Source organism: Pezoporus wallicus, unplaced genomic scaffold (assembly GCF_028554395.1).
Source record: "Pezoporus wallicus isolate ANWC-B61680 ecotype Strahan unplaced genomic scaffold, APGP_CSIRO_Pwel_v1 contig_7113, whole genome shotgun sequence".
NCBI classification, from domain to species: Eukaryota; Metazoa; Chordata; class Aves; order Psittaciformes; family Psittacidae; genus Pezoporus; species Pezoporus wallicus.
This window is the reverse complement of record NW_026642076.1, coordinates 766,760-787,472: the sequence shown is the minus strand read 5'-3', so window position 1 is coordinate 787,472 and position 20,713 is coordinate 766,760. Positions and strand designations below refer to the sequence as shown.

Below are 20,713 nucleotides of genomic sequence, written 5' to 3'. Positions count from 1 at the left end.
CTTAAAGAGTTGAATGAGTACATGAGCTAGTATTTAAAAATATTTTCTATTAAAAAAAAAAAGTCAATGTTTTTAAGACATCATATGAATGGCTTGCTTTTGTTTGCTTTTTTCCTCCTTAAGTCTACTATAGCAAAGGTTACAGTATTTATGTATACCTTGAACTTACTTGAAGAAGTTACATAAAATCTGTAGTGTCTTTACTTTCCTTTTTGGCTCTTAATGACTGAATTAAATAGGCAAGCCATGCATTTACATGTAATTAGCTTTCATAAACTTTTTTTTAATTTTTTTTTAAAGCATCATTTTTCTTACCAAGTTCTCAATCTTCACATAATTCCTACACTTCTCTGGTCAAGGTCTTTCAACCAGTTTATCTGCAGAACCTGGAAGCTGAGATACCACACATAAACAGTGTTAAGAGGAGTGACTGCCATACTGTTCAGCAGCCACACCAGACTGGATGCCTGTAATTTGGGGGATTTTGCAGGGGTGACATAAAGGTCCAAACTACATTTTCATTTGAGAGTAGCTCAAAGCATTTTTCTGCAGGTTTTGACCCTTGACCATCTCCTTAATGGCTTTTCTGGAGAACTCATACAGTAAAAATGCCTGTTTCATGCAATTATTACTCATTTTACTTATATCTATTTAATACTACTCAATATTTTACTTGTATCTACTTAATAAGATTAATTTTAGTGAAGAGCAACATGGATAACTGGAAAATAAGAGCTAAGCAAATTGGTTGCCTTTTTAAAGTCAGCAGTTTTAAGTTCTGCTTTGGAAAGTACTCAAAATGTGCATTTCAGAATTGAGCACTTAATACGTTATTTTCCATAGCAAATACCAATTTCTTTTGCTAAGTGAACTCCCTGACTCTAGAACTTACAAATTTAGCATGCAACCTGACCAAAAGACTTGATTCTTTCCTCGTTTTCAGTAGTAATAAGAACTCTACAGCTAAAACTGAACTGAGTTTTCTAGTAACTGTTACCACCAAGACACAAAGGGATGTCAAATGCTATTGTAAGCTGTTAGCTTTCCAGCACCACAAAGTGTGCGATGTAACTAAAGCTTATTTTTGTCTTAACGCAAACTAGTGACAGTGGATACAGAAACTAATTCAGACTTGAAACCTGCAAATGACGTGCAAACAAACCATGATACCTCTGCAACTTACAGTCTGACTCTCAGGATCCAGATTCAAGTTTTAAAAGAATCATGCTTTAGATCAGAATTACTTTTTTTATTTTAACCTACTAGAAGCAACAGTACATGGAAAAACATATTCTAGATTATCTCATGTGGCTGTCACCACACAATATGCTGTCGTTCATTAGTTAATTAAATGCTTTCTGAAGATTTCCTGACTTGATTTTTCTTACTGGACTAGTGCCTCAAATTCAGCCATATTTTACAGTATCAAATTAAAACTGTCATTCAACTTGGAATAAGATCACTACAAGTCTTTTTATAAAAACTCTCACAAGTCAGGTGATGTGAAGGCCATTTGAAATCTATCATTTGGCTCTGCTTAGGTAGAACTGCTTGCACGGAGTTGTCCCTATATCTTCTCACCATGCAAGCACCTTCACACCTACCTGATCAGCCAGAACTCGCAGCTTTTGGATAAGACACAATTAATTTTGGCAGTACCTCTTCACAGGCACACCAGTGTGCAGTGTTTGACTGTCATTCTGTATCTGTTGAAATATTAGCACTTGGTTTAGGTGGCATGCAAGAAAAAGCAAACAGTATTACGTAATAAATAAAAAAAAATACATATGCAAACATGTGAAGCGCTATTTCTAGCCTAGGCTTACTGCTTTACAAAGTTACCCAGAGCAGGGAAAAAGACATCAAACATCCACACCAAAATAGAAACTTACCCCACTGACTGATGTGGGTTGTCAAGTGTTTAACCATACACTGAACCTCACAGGACCCTCTTTCCTTCATTTGATTCAAGACTTTTATTGACAAAAATAAACATAATCCAGATAAAATAGAGCTTCCCACAAACTCAGGCAAATATACAAGATACTATGAACCCGCTTGAAAAAAAAACAATATTTGAATCACTACTGAACACTTCTGTATATGATTAGTATCTACAACACGCACAGTTTAATTTGAAGCAAGTCTGACAGTAACGCACACTGGAGATACTCTTGACGCTACTCCCTTATAGCACAGAATTAGTCACCTGATCTCAGAGTTCTGTGCCAAAACGTAGAGGCCAGTATTTCCTCAAAACAGTTGTTATATTTAATAAAGTGCTTTGCCTGCAAATTTGGCAGATCGGCTCTCCTATAAAAGACTAGCAACACTCCTTTCTTTCCTTCACATTTTCTTTTTAAGGCAAGACTCTAAAATTAGTCTGCAGCAGAAGCAAGAGTGTTCTGCATTAAAGTTTCTCAGGCTTCAGCTGTATATTATATGCAAACTCTTATTTTCCACATCGCTTTCTAGCTGCAAATAAAAAAGGTTAAAGAAATATATAAAAAAAAAACCACCCTCACAAGCATTCCGTGCTGCCATTACTTCTACATGCTAAAAAGCCTGCATTACAAAACTGCCTTACACACTCTTAAGTCAAACTCCATCTTCCAGTTTACTGAAATGCACAAGGAAAGCAGAGCACACATGATACAGCCAACAAAGAAAACTTCAACGTAAATGCCTCATCAAGTAAAAGTCCTTCACTGCTGGTTGGCATATATCCAAAATGCATTCTCTAGAGGCTACAGAGTTAAGAATTACATTATATAGAATTCAACAAAGAATAAGCTTGAATTTAAGTGTAGTTACTCTTTCTAATAGCTATTTCCCCAAGTTTAAAATTATTCTTAATTCATAGTTTAATACCTGCATAACTGAAATCCCCATAAGCATTTTGCAGACTAGACCAGAGTTTACTACTGCATAATTTTTTTTTCCTCCTGCTTTTTTGCTGGACAAGCATTATATTGAGTATTACTTCATGTATATAATTTCACATGTGAACATCATGCAATTTTCTTTTATTTCTTCAGCCCAACAGAAAAATTCTGCAGACAGAACTGCCAACTTCATGCTCTGAGTTGTGACTTACTGTAATAGTCAACTCTTCCTAGCCTGGCCAATCTTTTAATGTTCTTTTTCCAAGTCATCAGGGAATAACCATTTACTAGTCAAGTTCTTTCATTCTATTTTATAAAGTAAAGCATACGTATATATTTAAACAGCCTGCATGACAGCAGAATCATGTCTGGTACCCAATAAAATGCATTCTAATGGTAGTTGCATAGGCAACTGCAAGTTGTTGGAGAGAAGCTATAGGAAGTACTTGGGTGAACACTATGGCACACTGCAATACAGCATTAAAACATTTCTCCCCTCTATATGAATTGAATGCAGGTTTCAGAAATACAGCATATTCAAGTTTATGCTGGTCAAAAGTTTCCTTTTCCAGCAATGTATCTAATATTATAATTCGATATTTTCATTAATTATTTGTTTTCCTTTCTTGTACATTTAAAATACACAGACAAAGGGGTGCAGTAGGAAAACCCAAAAGCATGAAAAATATCAGGAGTCTCTCATTACTACAGTCAACTAATAATTTGCTTTTGTACTTAACTGCAGTTTATTACAAAAACATGCAATGAAACATCTGCATTTAACAAAACTGTATGGAAGATGCTTCCTATCTCCAAAGTGGGAACAAAGAACCCTGGAGGGAAGAGGACATGGGGAAGTATATATTCCAGTGGAATTACCTAAGTACCTGTTAAGAGCACATACATTGCCAGACTGTTCTCAAAGAGCCAATCATTTAACCATGATAACCTTGACCTCTAAGGAAGTGAATCATTAACTGGCCCATACAAATTTTTGAGTTCCACAGTATCTAGAGCTCAAAATAATACTGAGTATAGACTAAAAAAAAATGTGCAAACATATGATGAATCTTTAACTGCAGCTTAATACACGGTGGTAAAAGGTATTATTGAGAAAGCATAAGTATTTTATGAGGAAAGGAGACAAAATGTAAATCTTCACATTCTTGTCACAACCACTTCATGTCTTCTTCCCTCAGCAATTCCCCGGCATGCATTAACACCACACATATCCCTTCCCTCTTCTTTACCACTTAAATCAGAGGAAATGGTTATTATAAGCAGTGCCCTAAATGTTAATGTAAAAAAAAAAAAAAGTAAGTCTACTTGGCAGCTAGCAATCACAGAAGTCAGTATCATTTGACTACACTGTTTTCCATCAATCTTAAGGCAATTTTAAAGTACTACTACATGTTCATTTGCAGCATAAATATACAGTGTCAACAAAATTAATCTGAAGTAAAAACACGACACTACGGACAAGGACATCAGTAATCCATCTCCACATGACCTAGTCATAAAGTACACAATGCAACGGGAGAAACGAAGGTTACTATGAGAAAACCAAATTCACACAAGCTTAATCCATTTCAGAATTGTAACCCACATTAAACACAAAAACCTGCATGTTACGGGAAAGGACAGCTCTTAGCTACTGTAACAATACTCACCTCCATGACTTATTAGAATCTGTCATTTTGTTCGATAGATGACTAAAAGTTACTAGTTTAGTTTACATACACAGTTTAAAACTCCATAAACTTGCAAATTTCTACTTATCACGCTTGAATGGTTTGCAGTGATATACAGCTCAGGCTCTACAAGATTAGTGCCCACTACACATAGTTCTAGCTCAATTTTGTTCAGGTCTTTAAAAGAAGATGACAAATTAAAAATTTCTGCTGCATGCTCCCTACAAACCTACTTCTGAAGCCACTGTTCAATTTAAATCCTCAAGGAACAGGTGAGTGTTGTAACAACAATGGAGTAGATGAGCATGGTCCTATTTCTCCCACCACAAGCACAATACAAGGGATGGCAAGGACAAGAGGCAGCCCCAACATTACTCATCTTGATGGATGACAACCAGAGATCCAGGTAGCGCACCTCAAGTTGAGAGCACAGCAGCCCAGCCTGTGTTTTTGAAGGCAGCCAGCAAGCCAAAAAGACACAAAGCAAAAGGAGAACTACAGCGGGGAAGGCAGAGGAAAGACATATGAGAAATACTTCAACTACAGGGGGTAAATGCAAGAGCAGTATGGCAGTAAGAAAAGCATAACTGCCTTGCCAGAGTCAGGTAGACTTCTGATTAAAATCCCTGGAAATGCCACACACAGTCATCCCGTCCAGTGTTGCCGTCCATCCGTCTGTCCTGTCCTCCCCCCCCCCCCTTTTAAATATTTTTGGTAAATCCAGTACTCATAAAACCCTTTGGTTGTTTCTTAAATAATAAACAAAAATACCCAGGCAGTGGAGGGGAACAGACTTGAAAGTCAAATCTTCTGGGGGTGATGGGCTTAAAGTGAAACAGGAAGTTCAGGTTAGCTAGAAGGAAGAAATTCTTCACTGTGCAGGTGGTGAGGCACTGGAATGGGTTGCTGAAGGAAATTGTGAATGTTCCATCTCTGGCAGTGCTCAGGGCCAGGTTGGACGGAGCCTTGGGTGACATGGTTTAGTGCCAGCTGTCCCTGCCCGTGGCAGGGGGGTTGGAACTAGATGATCTTAAGGTCCGTTCCAACCCTAACTATTCTATGATTCTATGGTTGCTACATTCTACACTCCCCTATAGCAGAACCACTCAGTGGAGTTCACTCCACTGACTTGAATGCTCTTGCAGCATTAACTCACTTCATTTATGAAGCCACTAGCAGGACTGGAGCCAATGTTATGGGTATAATGCTTAGGCTTCAACATTAGCCTCACTATTGCATCAGCCATGCTATTTTTAAGTACTGTTCAGCTTTTCTTTCATGATCTGACGAGAGCCTATATGGGGTTTTGTTTTGTTTTAAACACCATTCAAATACAAGTTTGTTCAACATCTTTTTTGCTAAATATTTAACAGCCATTCTAAGATTGTACAACATCTACTGGTGTGAACGTTTATTAAAAGCAGTGAGGGCTATGCTTGGCAAGAGAGCTGCTAAAATGGATCCTTCTAAACACGCAAAGCTGGAAAAACATTGTTATTACTTCCATTTACTACTTTAGGCTGTTAAGACAGTACCAAAATGTTTGGCATCACTGTGCAAAACAGTTAAGAGACATCACAGATTCTAAACCAAAGCTTTTCTAACACAGAGGCACACATTAGAGCAAATGAAAAGCATGACAATTTACAATGGAAATTTTGCAAAAATGACATTATCAAGTTTTAAATAACCAAAGTAGGAGGATTCTCAGAAAGACAACTTCCAGGCTTCAGAACTTATAACCAATATAAGTTCTTACTTGTGCTGTATTGCAAAGAGCATGATCAGCTGAATTCACAGCTCCAAATTTCAAAGCAATGTGAACTTGAAATCTGAACATGCACCTTCATTTTGGATGATCAATGCATACATTACCTATCAGAGCTGGCACTCAAGCGTTTAGAAAAAAATTAGGCCCTGTCAAGGATACTTTGCAATAGATATAATTGTTCTTCCCCACACTTCTTTTAATTGTCAGCACTACAGGAGAAGAACATTAAGTTCCCAGTTTTTAAGTACCCAGTATTTTAGAAATGCCTTTCTCTTTAACCAACCAAAGCACGGACAAATGTTTCGAAAGTGTTCTCCAACTGCAAATGGGTTTGAGTACCCAGTTTGAAGTATCCTTGGCTGAGTTTCAGTAGCATTCTTCCTTTGAGACCACCAATACAAGCATGTTTTAGAAAAATATGAAGCGAGATCAGTTGGTGCTGGAATAAATACCATCCAAGAGACAGCATGAAATAAAGAATCAACAAAAACTAAAATAGGTTTTATCAGAACATGAAGCTGCAATAAAATATAATTAAACAGATGAGTCAAGAATATAGGAGAACTACACTGGGGCTGGGGGGTTAGGGAATGTCTCTTCCCAATCTTCTGGGGCTGGGGAGGAACAAGTGCCCTTCACTATGTATCACCCAATTTTTGGTTTACCTAATATATTTCCATAGAAAGAAAACCACATTTATAACATTTATAAAAGCTAGTGCATTCTCACTTAGAACAATTCAGTATAAAAAAAGCTTAGCTAAAATGCTAACTGAAAGGAAAAATTTGGGAGTTACCAACCTAAGACTGCAGCAGAAATGCAATAGAATTTTTTAAGCAGTTTTGGTGAGCTGTTGCCAGTTCCTACCCTGTGTATCTAAAAAAGCACCTCCCTACAGTTTTCAGATAGTTCACAACTTCAGAAAAAAAAAAGCAACAACAAAAAAACAACAAAAAAAATTGAGTCTGATTTGTAATGTAATTTAATGAAGATGCTACAATTACCAGTTTACTTCTCATGCTGACTTTACCCTTGGACTTGCTTTTATTTTCATCAAGATAACATTCAGGATGTCATTTGAAATACTGGCAATTTCTCAGGCATAACACATCCCAAAACTGCATCATGGGAAACCAAGATACCTGCTCTCTCCTATCTCCTTTAATATTTAGAATCCCAGCTTTTTTAAAAAATTTCATAGAAGTTCATGAAAAAGTAACCATCAGGCTCAAGACAGGGTGCTTGAAGAGGAACATGCAGTTGTCAATTCTGTCACCTTCCTTTTGCATCAAGCTATCTACCAAAGTCATTCAAATCAACTCAACAAACGAGGAAAAAAAAAATAGTTTGAACAGATCTGAACAAGGATTCAAAAGCACATTCCATTTTCTTAGCTCCGATACACCCTCCCTGCTCTGCTCACTGGCCAAAGTAAAACCACAGAAAAACCTAACAAGTTCGGAATTACTAGTATAATCGAAGCCTGAGCATGTTATTTTCACTCCATCATGCACTCAGGCCACATTCTCTACTAGTTCAGAAGACACAAAATGAAGAAGGGAAAGTGATAAACTGAAAGTCTCCAGTACTAGAGTATCGGGAAACAATAGCACTGAAGTACCTTGCTAGGACTAGTGATCCCTTAAGACTTACTGAGATACATATGACAAGTCCAACAGACTGCTTCTCCGCCTGTGTTATGACCTACACCTGCCCAGCTGCTGCTTCCTCTAGAAGGAATTTCAGAGCCTGTCCAGAAGCTTCTAGGATGCTGCCCAGAGCAATGGAGAAGAGCTGGCAAACAGACAACACAGGTCAGCAGGTTCTCCTGCAATACTCTGGAAAGCTTTATAGATCCTTACTTCAACTTTCTTTCTTCCACAAGCACCAGTGAAAAGGAATTCAGAACAAAAGAACAAAACCAAGACTTTCTTTTTTCCTTAGAAACCTCACAAAAAAAGAATTCATGATACAAAATTCCTCAATCCCAAAGGGTCAAGCTCAGGGCCGCTTTGCTGTCTGCACTGTGGATTCTAAGCCATGAAAGGGGACATGATATGGCTGTAAGGCAATAAAGGGTGAAATGGGCAAGCATTAGTTACATATCACAGAAGAAACAGTAAGTTTCCTTGTGGCCTTTCTAGAAATATTACCTTCCAGAAAGCTGCATGTTTTCTCTCTCAAACTAGTGTTGGAAATTCATTAAAAAATAAATATTCATCATAACAACACTTCAGATCAAAAATGGTACACAAAATCCATAGCTTCCTAGAGCTCACTACTTTTAAGTCAAACCACATTACAATAAATATGGAAAATAAACAGTGCCAGGACTGTGGGCTTAGAGATAAAATACTACAGTGGATTCAACCTCACCCCCTTTCTTTTCCCCTTTCTTAACATCCCACCTGAAGCTTTCAAATAAAGGAAACTAACAGGTCAGGGAGGAAAACGAAGCAGACAGCAAACAGAGAAAGGTAAACGGACATCAGGAAGGAAGCAAGCTGTTAGAAACAAGCCAGCCATTGAAATTCACAGCAGTATCTATATTAATTTTCTTGAAAAATGTTGCTGGGATGAGGGGGAGGGAGGAATCAAAAAGAGAAATGCAGGTTTGTGTCAGAAACAAATTAAATCTTGCTTCTCTAGAACACCATTAAGTGCAAGCTTAAGACTAATACAAGTCAGGCTTACAGTCTGCATATCAGCCTAAGATGTTTAAGGTTTTCAGTTTCAGCTCTGCAATGGAGGAAGAATGTTATCTCTTGTTTTAATGAAGCACCACCTTCAGTTCCTGTTTTACCAAAGGTCCCAATTTTAGGTTCCTTTCTTAAAAGAAAACCAAAACCAAACAACAGAATCACTAAACAAGTAACCCATGCTTCCTTGCTGCATAAATAATATAACATAAAAGAACAAGTGTATTGAGTTTCTCCCAGAATCACCAGCTAATTGAGGTTGTAAGGAATCTCTGGAGACCACCTAGTCCAACCCCAGTGCTCAAAGCAGGGCAAGCTGGCAGGAAGAACTAACAAGCTACAAATGGAATACAATGCTGAAACTTCTGAGACTCAGAAGCAAAAGGGGCTAGGAATTAACAGACCAGCTTCCCCTCCTCCTACTCATTTTTTAAGAGGTAGGTAGCAACGGTACTTCATTATGGGCAAGACAAGCTGCATATAAGAGACCTCTATACTAATTTTTGGAAAAGCAGGCTTTTTCTTTACAGGAACTATCATGTATTCAATGAAGCACAGTGTGCCACAAGGCCATTAATGTAACTATATTTAACATATTCTGACACCTGTAAACAAATCAGTAAACTTTTCTGTTTACACGTCACCATTTGGTATTTCCCAGTTTAGGGGAGACCTTTCTCTAGTTGTTGAGAGCCTCTTCCAGGCAATATACCTTACCTTCACTGACAGGCACAGTGTTATTGATTCCTAACTAAAAATCTATACACAAACTAGAGTATCACATAAAAAGCTTGCCTTACTTAAAAGTTTAGTTTCAAGACTGCAAAGCATTTAGCAAAGATGGCAAATTCTTCTCCAAGTGATGCTGCCCTGAATCTGTGCAATAACTGTATTTAATTTATAACTACTCGCTTTGAAACAGAAAAGCCAAGAGACAGCTACAGAAAATGTGTGAATTTTCTTTTATCTTTCTGTATGACTTAACCCAGGAAACACCAGGAGACATGAAAAAGGAAAGTGTGAACAGAAACAGAAGCTTCAAAGAGCCAGTTCCAGAAAGAGCAAAAGATAGCAAGTGATATTCAGGGGTACTTTTTTTCATTGACTTCAAGAGAATTTCATCAGGATGCATTGGGACACATTGCATTTGAAGAGATCCCATGCCAAGACTACTAAATAAACCAAAAGAGCAAGAAAGTAAATAATTTAACCCTCTTCAAGCACGAATATTAGCATGAGGTTGGTTGAGTTTTAAGTGTTGAGCTGTATTAACTTGAGCCCCACAAGTAGAATTAAGGAGACAAAAATGCTCCTCCTACAGTCACTTGGGACCCTTTAAAACCAGTTATTCATTTAAACTGGGACAATGATTTTGAAATTATCATGGGCATTTCATATTGCATTTCTATATTATGTATTATAGAATAAAGCTTTAAACATCAAAGGTTTGGAGATTTTTAAAGCAAAGATGTATGTTCTAGTTTTTATAAACTAATAGCCACATTAATGATAAAGGAAACACTAAACTGCAAACAGCAGATGTAACATGACACTGAATAATCCCAGTGACTTCAATAAAAACTCTTAAGTACATGTATGCTTTCAGCTAAAGCTACATTACTGATAACCTTAAGGATATAAAAAGTTTCAGAAACTACTCAAACAAAAGTCAAAGTTGCGAAAAATCAGAATTTTCAAGGGGAAGATATCCAGATTCCCATTTTGGAGATTCACTGGTGCAAGATATGTTCAAAGAACTCATACAGTCAACTCTCTCAAACTACGGCAATTTGTATTTCTCCCTCTCTTGCTAATGTTCCCTTAGAGAGCCATTCAGAGAAAAAAAGATCATAAATAAGCAGTTGCAGTACAAAATCTCAATGAATTTTTAGACAACTAGGAGTAAATTCCAACACAAAATTCTTCCCTGGCTGCGTCACTCATCCTTTCCCTCCACAGAGAAACGGGTTCCAAATAGCTAGAAACAATAACCATTTGTCAAAGGCTTTGAAATTAATCCTGCCTAGATACAGAACAGAGTAACTTTAACATCATAAATGCTAAATATTTTAAGAAACCTTTTCCTAGTTCTAATTAGGATTACAAGAATGATCAAGTATCAATTAAAGAGTTAAGGAAAAGATTTGTTTGCCCATTGCCCTCCACAGCTGGGACAGCCTCAGGTGTTGGGACTTTTTTAATTAAGTAGGCTATTACACAGCTAATTATTTGAACATTGTATTAACCTTCAGAGGATGAAAACTATCAGCACAAACAAAAGCATTTAAGAGCTTGTTTTGATGTTGGAATGCAATGTAAGGTTCTTTTGTGTGGCAACTGAAAAGCTTAAAAAACATGTGGGATCAGATCATCCAAGACAAAATAGAAAAACAGCATTACACAGTATCTGAATCAGGTTTACAGCCCTTAGAACAGTTCATCTTTTTCATATGAACTTCACACAATGCAAACATTCTTGTATTTCAGTCTAATTCCAATGAATAATACATTTGTCAGTAAACACTATCACTGAATTTCTACTTTTCCATCTAGTATCTGGCTTCTGAATTTTAGCAGTTTCTATTTTAAAAGTCATCACTAACATAAGTAATGAGTTTTCCAGAGATCTGTATTACATGCAAGTGTTCCTGTTCTCTTTTGCTTTTTTAAGGGCACTGACATCAGGAGTCACTGATTTCAAAGCAATTTACACAGTAAAAATTATGCACCAAGCTCTTCTAGCTTCCTTATATTTTCCTCTGCGCTTTGTCTTCATCTTCACTCTGCTTACATCATTCATTTTTTACTTAAAAGAACTTTGATAACATTTTGGTATACAGTTTTAAGAAGTATTTAAGCCACATCAATTAACCAAAGTATCTAAATACTCAGCAGTACTAGAAGCTTGGCAATCCATTTCATCACTGTCTTCTATCAGTCTCAAACCCCTAATTACAAAAGCATGATCATTTCCAAAACACAAACAGCAGTGACAATTCTTTTCAAAGGCAAAATAGTTAACACTTAACTCCTTTTATTAATTGTTTAAAACTAAGCAGCATAGCAGGAACACTTTACCTTAAAGCCCTGATCCAGCAGCAATACCATTCCATCCATCCCCACAGTCTATTAACCAATATTGCATTCTTCAAACACACTGAAATCATCACAGATTGCATAATAGTTTTACAAAAGGTACCTATTAAAATTGCTGGCATTATTAGACTAATTAGATTTATAAACTTATCCAACCCAGCAGCCAGTGTCCCACAGAATTACGTGGGTTGTTCTGTTTAGCCTCTTACACTGTTGAATTGCTCATCATGGGCATATACTGTTGCATGCAGGAAGCAGCACAATACATATAGAATTCTTACATGCACAGTACCATAAATATGGAAAAGACAATATTAATGCTTAGAAGATCAGCAAAAAAGCCCTAGTCAATGACAGTGTCCAAAACGCTTCTGAAAAAGGAGCTTGACATTCTTAATTAGACAAACTTGAACATACTAAATACAGCACCTTAAAATAAAGGGCTAAACCAATACATACTATTACACACTAGTATCTGGAGGAAGAAGATATATTTATAGTCACTGGATTTGGCTTTATTTTCCTACCTGCCTCTCCTCACCCACAATTGTTCATAAACATTCCTCACCAGAATATTTCTTTCATAGGATCATATTCCTTTTAGTCTTGATTATCAGCACCCCTTCTTTGTCCTGTATTTCGGCTATTTAACCACCTTCATGAGCACAGAAAATTTCCCCTGCAGCTAAGCTTCTAGTCCTGATCTTCAAAGGCCCTGCTGTCCTGCATTGCTCAGCGATATACAAATAGCTGTCTTTATCATTATACAGATCAAGTGCAAAATAGCCTCCACAGATCAATAAAGCCACTAACTTCTTCAGACCCCTTTCTGATAGGATGCTTTACAGAGATAAAGTTATATTAGAGAGGGTCAGGTACATTTTCTTAAAGAGTAAAGCTACACATAAGTAGTTCTTCCATGTGGTTGCATCCTCCTCCCCAGTTTTTAGCACACAGTTTATCCTCCAAGAATGTAAGATACTCATGTCTGTTCTCTTCTTATATACATGAGGACGATATGGCACATGGCAGGCACTAACATTTATTCCTTTATGGGTATTTCATTCCAATTTCAACAATGTTGTGTCCATTCCCAGAGAAGTGCAAGATACTCAAAACTAACTGAACAATTAATTCATCACCTTTGTGTTCCCATGAACACAGCATTTTACACTATCACCTACACAACGTAATGCAAATTTCAAACACATCTAGCACGAGAAAGAAATAAGTTTCCTGAACAGTAGTAAAGTATAAACAGAACACTTGGCTAACTCTATTTTACTGTTACACAGCAGTTTATAATCTCATATTCAAGACGCTTCATCAAGGCAAAGGAAAGATAAGTCTAGATGAACTTACTACATAAACCAGGTTACAGACAAGAAAATGGATTAAATACAGAAATTCATGCCAAGGCACTAACACTAAGCAAACCCACATTCGCTAACGGTCTTACACATTAGACATGCTGTGCAATGACTTGGAGTGTACTACATTCTTTTTTTAATTTTGTATTTTAAGCCAAGCATAATAATACCCTCCAATACTACCTGATGTTGCAGCCAATGGGGAACATATGAGACAGTTTGTATCTGATAGCTTGAAAATGTTAAAAGTAATTTACTGGCCTTAGTAACTGTGATTAATTTAAGAACTAAAAAGAGTAAGCTTTGCCAAACTTCTCATGTTTAAAACAAGATCAACAGGCTTCCTGCATTTGATTTATTACCCATTCCACTCCTAACCTGCAACATAATTGCATTATTGTTGTATAATCCACATCACACTGCTTTAAAATCTAATCAAACATTCTCTCCAAAGACCAAGTATAACCCCTGGAAAGTCTGCAGACTCCTCCAGCTTCTGAAATAGGATTCCTGTATTTGCTGTATATCAAATACAGCACTAATGTTCAGCCAACAGCCATATGATAAAGGAGAGAAACAGACAGATATGGTACCTGGGGCTTGTCTTATTCCAGGTTTTGACTTAAGTCCTTCCCATAAGGAAAAGCTCATTAAGTAAAACACTTATTTGTAGATTGCACAAGATATGCACATTTTATTCTGCTGCTGGATGGATTAACACAGAAATACAAAATAAGCTATTTTCAATATATTACAAACCAGAAGTTCTAAATAAAGTCAGAAAAAATACCCTAAGTAGATTACTTGTCTCCTTTAGGGTTTAGTGACCTCTGATGTGCTTGCTGATCTGCAGAGCATCAGATACACCACCAACTGCAGAAATCTGAAAGTCCTGAAAAACATGCTCCAGAATTTAGTAGTAGCATAAAGTGAAATTCCTCATCAGTGTTACTTACTTAATGTACTGTGATGAGGGAGTGTTTTGAAAATATGTCAGACCTTGGAGTCCTGGCAACACTCTTTACAGTAACTATTAATGCCCTGTTTGAAAATGTACTCACACAGACATGAATTGAGCCAAAATACCCGGTTCTCTTCTTGGTTTTTTTTTTGTTTGGTTGGTTGCTTTCTGGTGTTTTTGTTTGCTTGTTTTTTGTGGGGGATTTGGGTTTTTTTGTTGTTTGCTTCTTTGGGGTTTTGTTTTTGTTTGTTTTTTTACTGTGAAGACAATTCAGAGCAACTTTAATAGCAGCATTTACCTGAAAATTGGAAGGTGAAACACAGGAAGCATTTCAAATCTTTTATATCTTTTATCCAAAGTCCTTTGCAGGCAGCAGTAAAATTGAGAAGATGGCAATTTTAAGTACTTGCTACTTGCCTATTTATTCATTAGCAAGAGCTAATGGAGTTATCCACAGACATTCTAAGAGAGGATATCACAACAGAAGGCATCTTTCCTCCCCTGGGGCAGGATGTAACTACCAGGGGGGACTCTCACCAGAAGCAGGCAAAGAAGCTGCTAGAATCCATCCCTCCTCCTCCTACCTGCAGTATCCTGCAAAAGGACAAACAACATACTTCAATTCCATCACAAACATGTAAATATATTTAGTTGTTATGAAGAACTGACCTAGAAAGGCCTACAGTATATCCTGACATACAACCAAGCATTTGAAAATACAAAGCAGGGAGAAGAGGAAAAGTCAGCTGTTGAAGTTCATTTCTTTTTACCTCACTGGTGCAGCTACCACTATACTCTGTACAACTTCAGTTATTCTTCACAACTAGCTGCCCTACATGTGTTCCTATACATAATTATTTTGTGCTGCCAATAAGAATTGTTGCTATCTGGTGTGTCTTGATGGGACTTTTAGCTCACTCTCCAATATCTTGTTAAATAGGCATACCATTTATAAATTCTAGAGGGTGTAGCCATCAGAAGCTGCCTTTTGAAGCTTTGTTTAACATTTAAAGCATTTTTCTTCTTTTACAGGCCTGCTGGATGTTTGCCAATGGGACTATAATGCCAGCGCTGTAGCATCAAAAATGCCGTTTTCAGCCATTGCTGTGCTGACCATTACATTTTTCAAGCACGAGAACAGCTTCCTGAAAACTAACAATTGCGAGTGCTTTTTTTTTTTTTGTTAATGAAACTGTAAATACCCTGTTTCTGCTTACATGACATCTTAATTTCTGACCTGTGCTTTGCTAGAGTAGGGCAGTTGTTACACCTTTCCCTACTTCAAAGATGCAAAAACCTCTAAACTTTTGCTACTCCATAAAGTCATGACCCATCACTGCACTGCAGCTAGCTTTTAGCAGCCATGGATCAATTGCTATCATTCACATTTCTACAAGCAACACCCAAGGGTATGTATGGCCACCTTCTGTACCTGTTTTTCCATTTGACTCAGTTTCCTCTCATGCCTTCATACTTCAATACTATTTTCAGTAAAGTTATATAAAAAGAATCTTAAGTTGTAGTTGATTTCTGTTTGGAAGAAGAAAGTACGGCACAGTATCCTCACTTCAACAGCTGCCAGCATCAAGTACTCTACAAGTCACTGAAAAAAGGTGAAAGCAGCAGCTACAGCATATCTAGCTCAAAGATGCACTTGCTTTCCCTGATTTAACTAGAAGTACTCACAAAAGCTGAAGAAAAAAGGCATTTAATTTTTCATGTACTATCATAATTCTGTATAATTTCCTACATAACCATACACACACACATACACATTAAAGTGCTGCTAATTTCTAGGACTCCACAGGATCTTGTGGCAATATGTTCCATAGCCAAAACCTGCTTTAAAATCAGCCAAGGCAATTTTACTCATGTCCTCCTGTTCCCAAATTATTTGAGGGCACATAAGGTCCAGATCTTGTTCTGAACTAGTTCTCATTTATAATTTAAAGTACAAAAAAAGTGGGTGTGTTATGACAGCTTTAGGCTCCTTCTGAGTCACTGTCTCAATTGGAAGTCTGATGTAGGTTTACCATTCAGTTTTAGAGATTTGTTTCTTGATTTAGGTATTACTTTGAATTCCTTCTAATCCCTGTAGATCATCTTCAGTCATTTATAAAAAAAAAAAAATACAAAAAATAAAAAAATGCACCACAGCTGAATTCTAAGATGTTGTTGGAAAGGCTCCAGCAACACAGCAGGCCTTAACTCAGCAGCTTTTTGTTTTTAAAGTCTCAAGTTAAAAGTACTCATTTAATTTACAAAATGGGCATTCTGGGCTTTGTATCTGCTGTCCACACCAAACTAAATGACCATTGTGGCACATCTGGCAACAGATTTCAAACTCAAACATATTAATTCACCACAGTAATACCGGGTATAAGTGGAAAATCCTTAGGAAGGCAAAAGTGACCAGAAAAAGACAACTTGCAGTACTTGAAGATATGCGTGAAGTAAGAAAAAAGGAAAGCCACTGGCCCTAACATTGGCTCCACTTCCTCCTGTCACCAAACACTAGAAGCAAGCAAACACAGCCTCAAACACAAAGGGCTTTTGGATAAGAAAGACTGACTCTCCAGGAAAATAAAGAAGGGAAAATAACACATACAGAGGTCTTCCCACAGTCTGACAAGTGGAATTAGCAGCACCCAAACTTAGTTAAAAACTTAATCGCTCATTACCATCCTTTTTCTTACCCCCTTTCACTGCTTCTCACTCACCAACAGCCAGCCTCATTTTCCTGAACCAAAGGATTTACAATTCATCAACAGTTGTTAGACAAAGAATGGCAGATGCCAAGCCAAACCAGAAAAATGAAAAATGCAAACAACACAGTGCTAAAGCAGGAATACTGCAAGACACATTCTGAGGTTTAGAAACACAATGCATTAATTCAAGCAGCAGAACCCTGCAACACTTGCACAGCTTTTTGCCAACATTATCCAGAAAGGAGCAGAACAAACTTGTGAAACAGTAACATGGTGAAGCTACAACACAAACAGTTCACATCAAGAAAAGCAAATACAGTAGGAAATCTTAAAATGCTATCTGCATGCACATAAAATGTTAACCTCATAAATCTACAATTAATATCAACCAATTGCTTCTATTACTTCTGGAAGATGCTGGCCCCAACAGTTAAGCATAAATTAAAACAGTCACTTCCAAGGATTTACAGTATCCCAACAACACTGTATCATACTCGCCACTCTGCAAAACCCACTCCAGGCGGTCAAATGCTTCTCCACTAGCCACTTCTTCCTATGGCAGTGGGCCTATAGCCATAAGTCATCAATAGGGAACAGAGAGAAACTCTTCCATGTCTTCCCAACAATTTGCATGGATGGTAAGAACAGTACATATGTTCCTAAATACCTTTCTTGTAGAAAGCTAAAGGTTCAGAATCTCCACTATAAACTGTTCCAAAAAAATAATTCAGAATTTTCAAGTTCTCCACAGGTCTTTATTCAGCTTCCTTCTTCAGCAGCTCACTCTGTTACTGTTACCCATTACTTATGCAGACGAATTAACACAAGTATGTCCCTTAAAGATCAAGCTGCCAAGTCAAAGAGCAGCCATCCTGGCTAAAGGTTCATTGGCATGTTTTATACACGACTTTAGTTTTATTTTTCAGAAAAGCCAGAACTGAAGAGAGTCTTAATTTTCACATTTCATGTCTCTGCAATCTTAATTCAACTCACATCAATATACTTACAGAGAGAAAAGCTGCTTATGTCACCAGAAAAAAATTGCAAATCTCTTTTCAGATACTGCATTTCAAACCATTTCTTATCAGTTTGAGATTACAAACAACCTTTGTTTATCACTTAAGGACAATCCTACAGAAACTAGTCACATTCACTGACAGACACTGTAACTAAATAGTATTCAGACATGCCTAGATCTTCTTTTATAAAGAAAAGCCTGCTTTTCCCAGCAATTATGTTTGATACATTTCTTTTGTGGTCACTTTAGGCAGACAAGACTACCAGTGGTAACTACTTTTAACTCTATTTCTGAGGCAAAATGCAGATCTTTCTGGCAACCTCATGATTTCTGTAAGGGCTTTGTTTTTGCATCTTGCCTCTTTCAATAGAAGCAGAAAACACAAATCAGTGGCTGAAAAACATGCAACTGCTGAGCAAAATTGTGCAAACCCACATGGCAGTATTATTCGATGAATGCAATCTATATGACTGGTCTAGTTATCACAGGAACAAAAGCATAGGAAGGTTAGTCTGCATCCACAAAGGCCACAGGCTTAAACCAGAAGATACCGACCCCCTCTTACATCCCAGACAGCAGGTCTAGCGCCTAGAAAGTACTTCTGTTCGAGCTATCTGACTCAAAAAGCAACTTTGAGGAAGGAATTCTATAGAGTAACTGTAAATTCACCAAATAAAAGGATTTTTAAAGCCGATGTAGAAGCACTAAAGAAAGGGTATCTGGGATTTTGGATAACTGCATGGTTACATTGATCTGACTTGATCATCCATCTAACACAACATCCATTATTTAAGAAGATATCCCAGTGTTGTTTTCTTTTTTTTTTTGTTCTTGCAACATAATCATGAGTAAGACATTCTGCATATTTGTAAAATACAGATGTTCTTGGAACATTAAGAATGATTTAGTTTATCATGTTCTGAGATTGGAATAAGCAAGCATCCTTAAACATCTCCCCAATTCAGAAGTATTAAGAGGGAAGCTTGCATGGCTTTCTTAAATTTCACATCAGTAAAAATCAAGACAAAACTCTATTTGGAAATACCTACAAATGCTTCACACAATTTCAACATCATTTACAGAATTCTTTGGAGGTCTACTTGTAATACTTTACAAGAAAACAGTTTTATCCAGTAACTTCACAGGCACTAAAAAGCATGTTCTAAATATTTTAAGTATGTAGACAGTAAATATACATATTAAGCATTCCCAGAGATTGGATTCTGGTCAGGCAAATGCAAAAAGTAAAGATAAGTACTGCTAGCCACAACGGCCTGCTATAACTTATTACTTATTTTCTCTCTTCCACAGATCACAGAACTCTCTGGAAGCTGTAAAATATCTTCATGCAAGCCATCATCTTCCATTTACATGTTAATTTCCAATGAAATAAAAAGACTGCTCATTTACTTCACCATGCTCCAGCATAAACAAGCAGCACTAAGAATCTACACATCCCAAGAGCAGTCTGTGAAACCTTACAAAAGAGATTAACCCATGCTTTTGTGACAGAACAGGGACTCAATTTTCAATGCAGCAGTACTCCAGAGATGGTATACTTCATTATTAACAGGGTACATCTCTACAAGAATAGATAGACTATCTTGCTCTGCTGCTCTGTTTTTTCAGAAACCACTAAAAACATTTAAGATTTTGCCTACTTTAAAGCATCACCGTCTCAAAATCAATTCAGAAATGATATGGACATCAAACAGCAAGTCCTTTAGGATTGCCTTTTCCGCTCTTTGTTATAAAGCGGCTAGAAAAGCAGAGCCCCGGTTCACAACCAGGCCTTTTTAGCTACCAGCTCGTAAATAAGAAGATGCTGTCTTGCCAAGAACTGCATATACTTGGCTCTAACACACACATGCCTGATATCATTTCAAAAATTAAAATCCCTTTCCCCACCAGAAAAAGAAAGAAGAAAACCAAAATCACCATCATAAACATTTCACACTTTCATTCCTCCCACCTCTCCCTCCAATCAAGTATGTGCTTGGGAACCCCTCCCTTTCACAAGCAATTATGGAACTGGAAAGAGTATCACAAACTTGGAAAGAAAGAACAGAACATGCAGGCATATGCACATCCTGCACCAGTCCCTGAACATTTATGAGTAACTTGCCATTTCACCCAATTTAGGATATTAGGCCTACTAAAGAAACACTTGGCAGTGCAATATGCTGATCCATTCTTAACATAATAACCTCATTCAACAGATTAAAGAGGTACATTTATACCTCGAATTCATTTGACTGCTACAGTAAATTATTTAACAAGTACTTAAAATACGTAGACATTAACTCATGGTTCCTTCTATTTTACTTTTACTTGACCTTATTTTGCATGAATGCAAGAAAATGAAACCATAAGAGCAGCAATTGCTCCTTTTCTCACCAGCAAGTCTGTTCAGTTGTTTCAGGTTTGTTTTTTCTGTTTTGTTTTGGGTTTTTTTTTTTAAGAACTAAGCCTTGTATGTTCTCATATACATGTATATAGATAGGCAGCATTCAG

At 37.1% G+C, this 20,713-nt stretch overlaps 1 protein-coding gene across 13 annotated transcripts in view; it reads right to left on the bottom strand.

Moving 5' to 3' along the window:
• TSC22D1 (TSC22 domain family member 1) overlaps window positions 1–20,713 on the bottom strand; it is a 69,438-nt gene that overhangs the window by 35,114 nt on the left and 13,611 nt on the right. The window contains exon 2 of one of the 13 annotated variants that reach the window (XM_057426923.1): window positions 2,012–2,057. The exons of 11 other annotated variants lie outside the window; for them this stretch is intronic. In XM_057426923.1, the coding sequence (XP_057282906.1) occupies window positions 2,027–2,057 (31 nt within the window). In that variant the 3' untranslated portion in view covers window positions 2,012–2,026. Of the gene's footprint in view, window positions 1–2,011; window positions 2,058–14,817; window positions 15,068–20,713 lie in introns of those variants that run through there. One more of the 13 variants, XM_057426922.1, reaches the window with a different exon arrangement.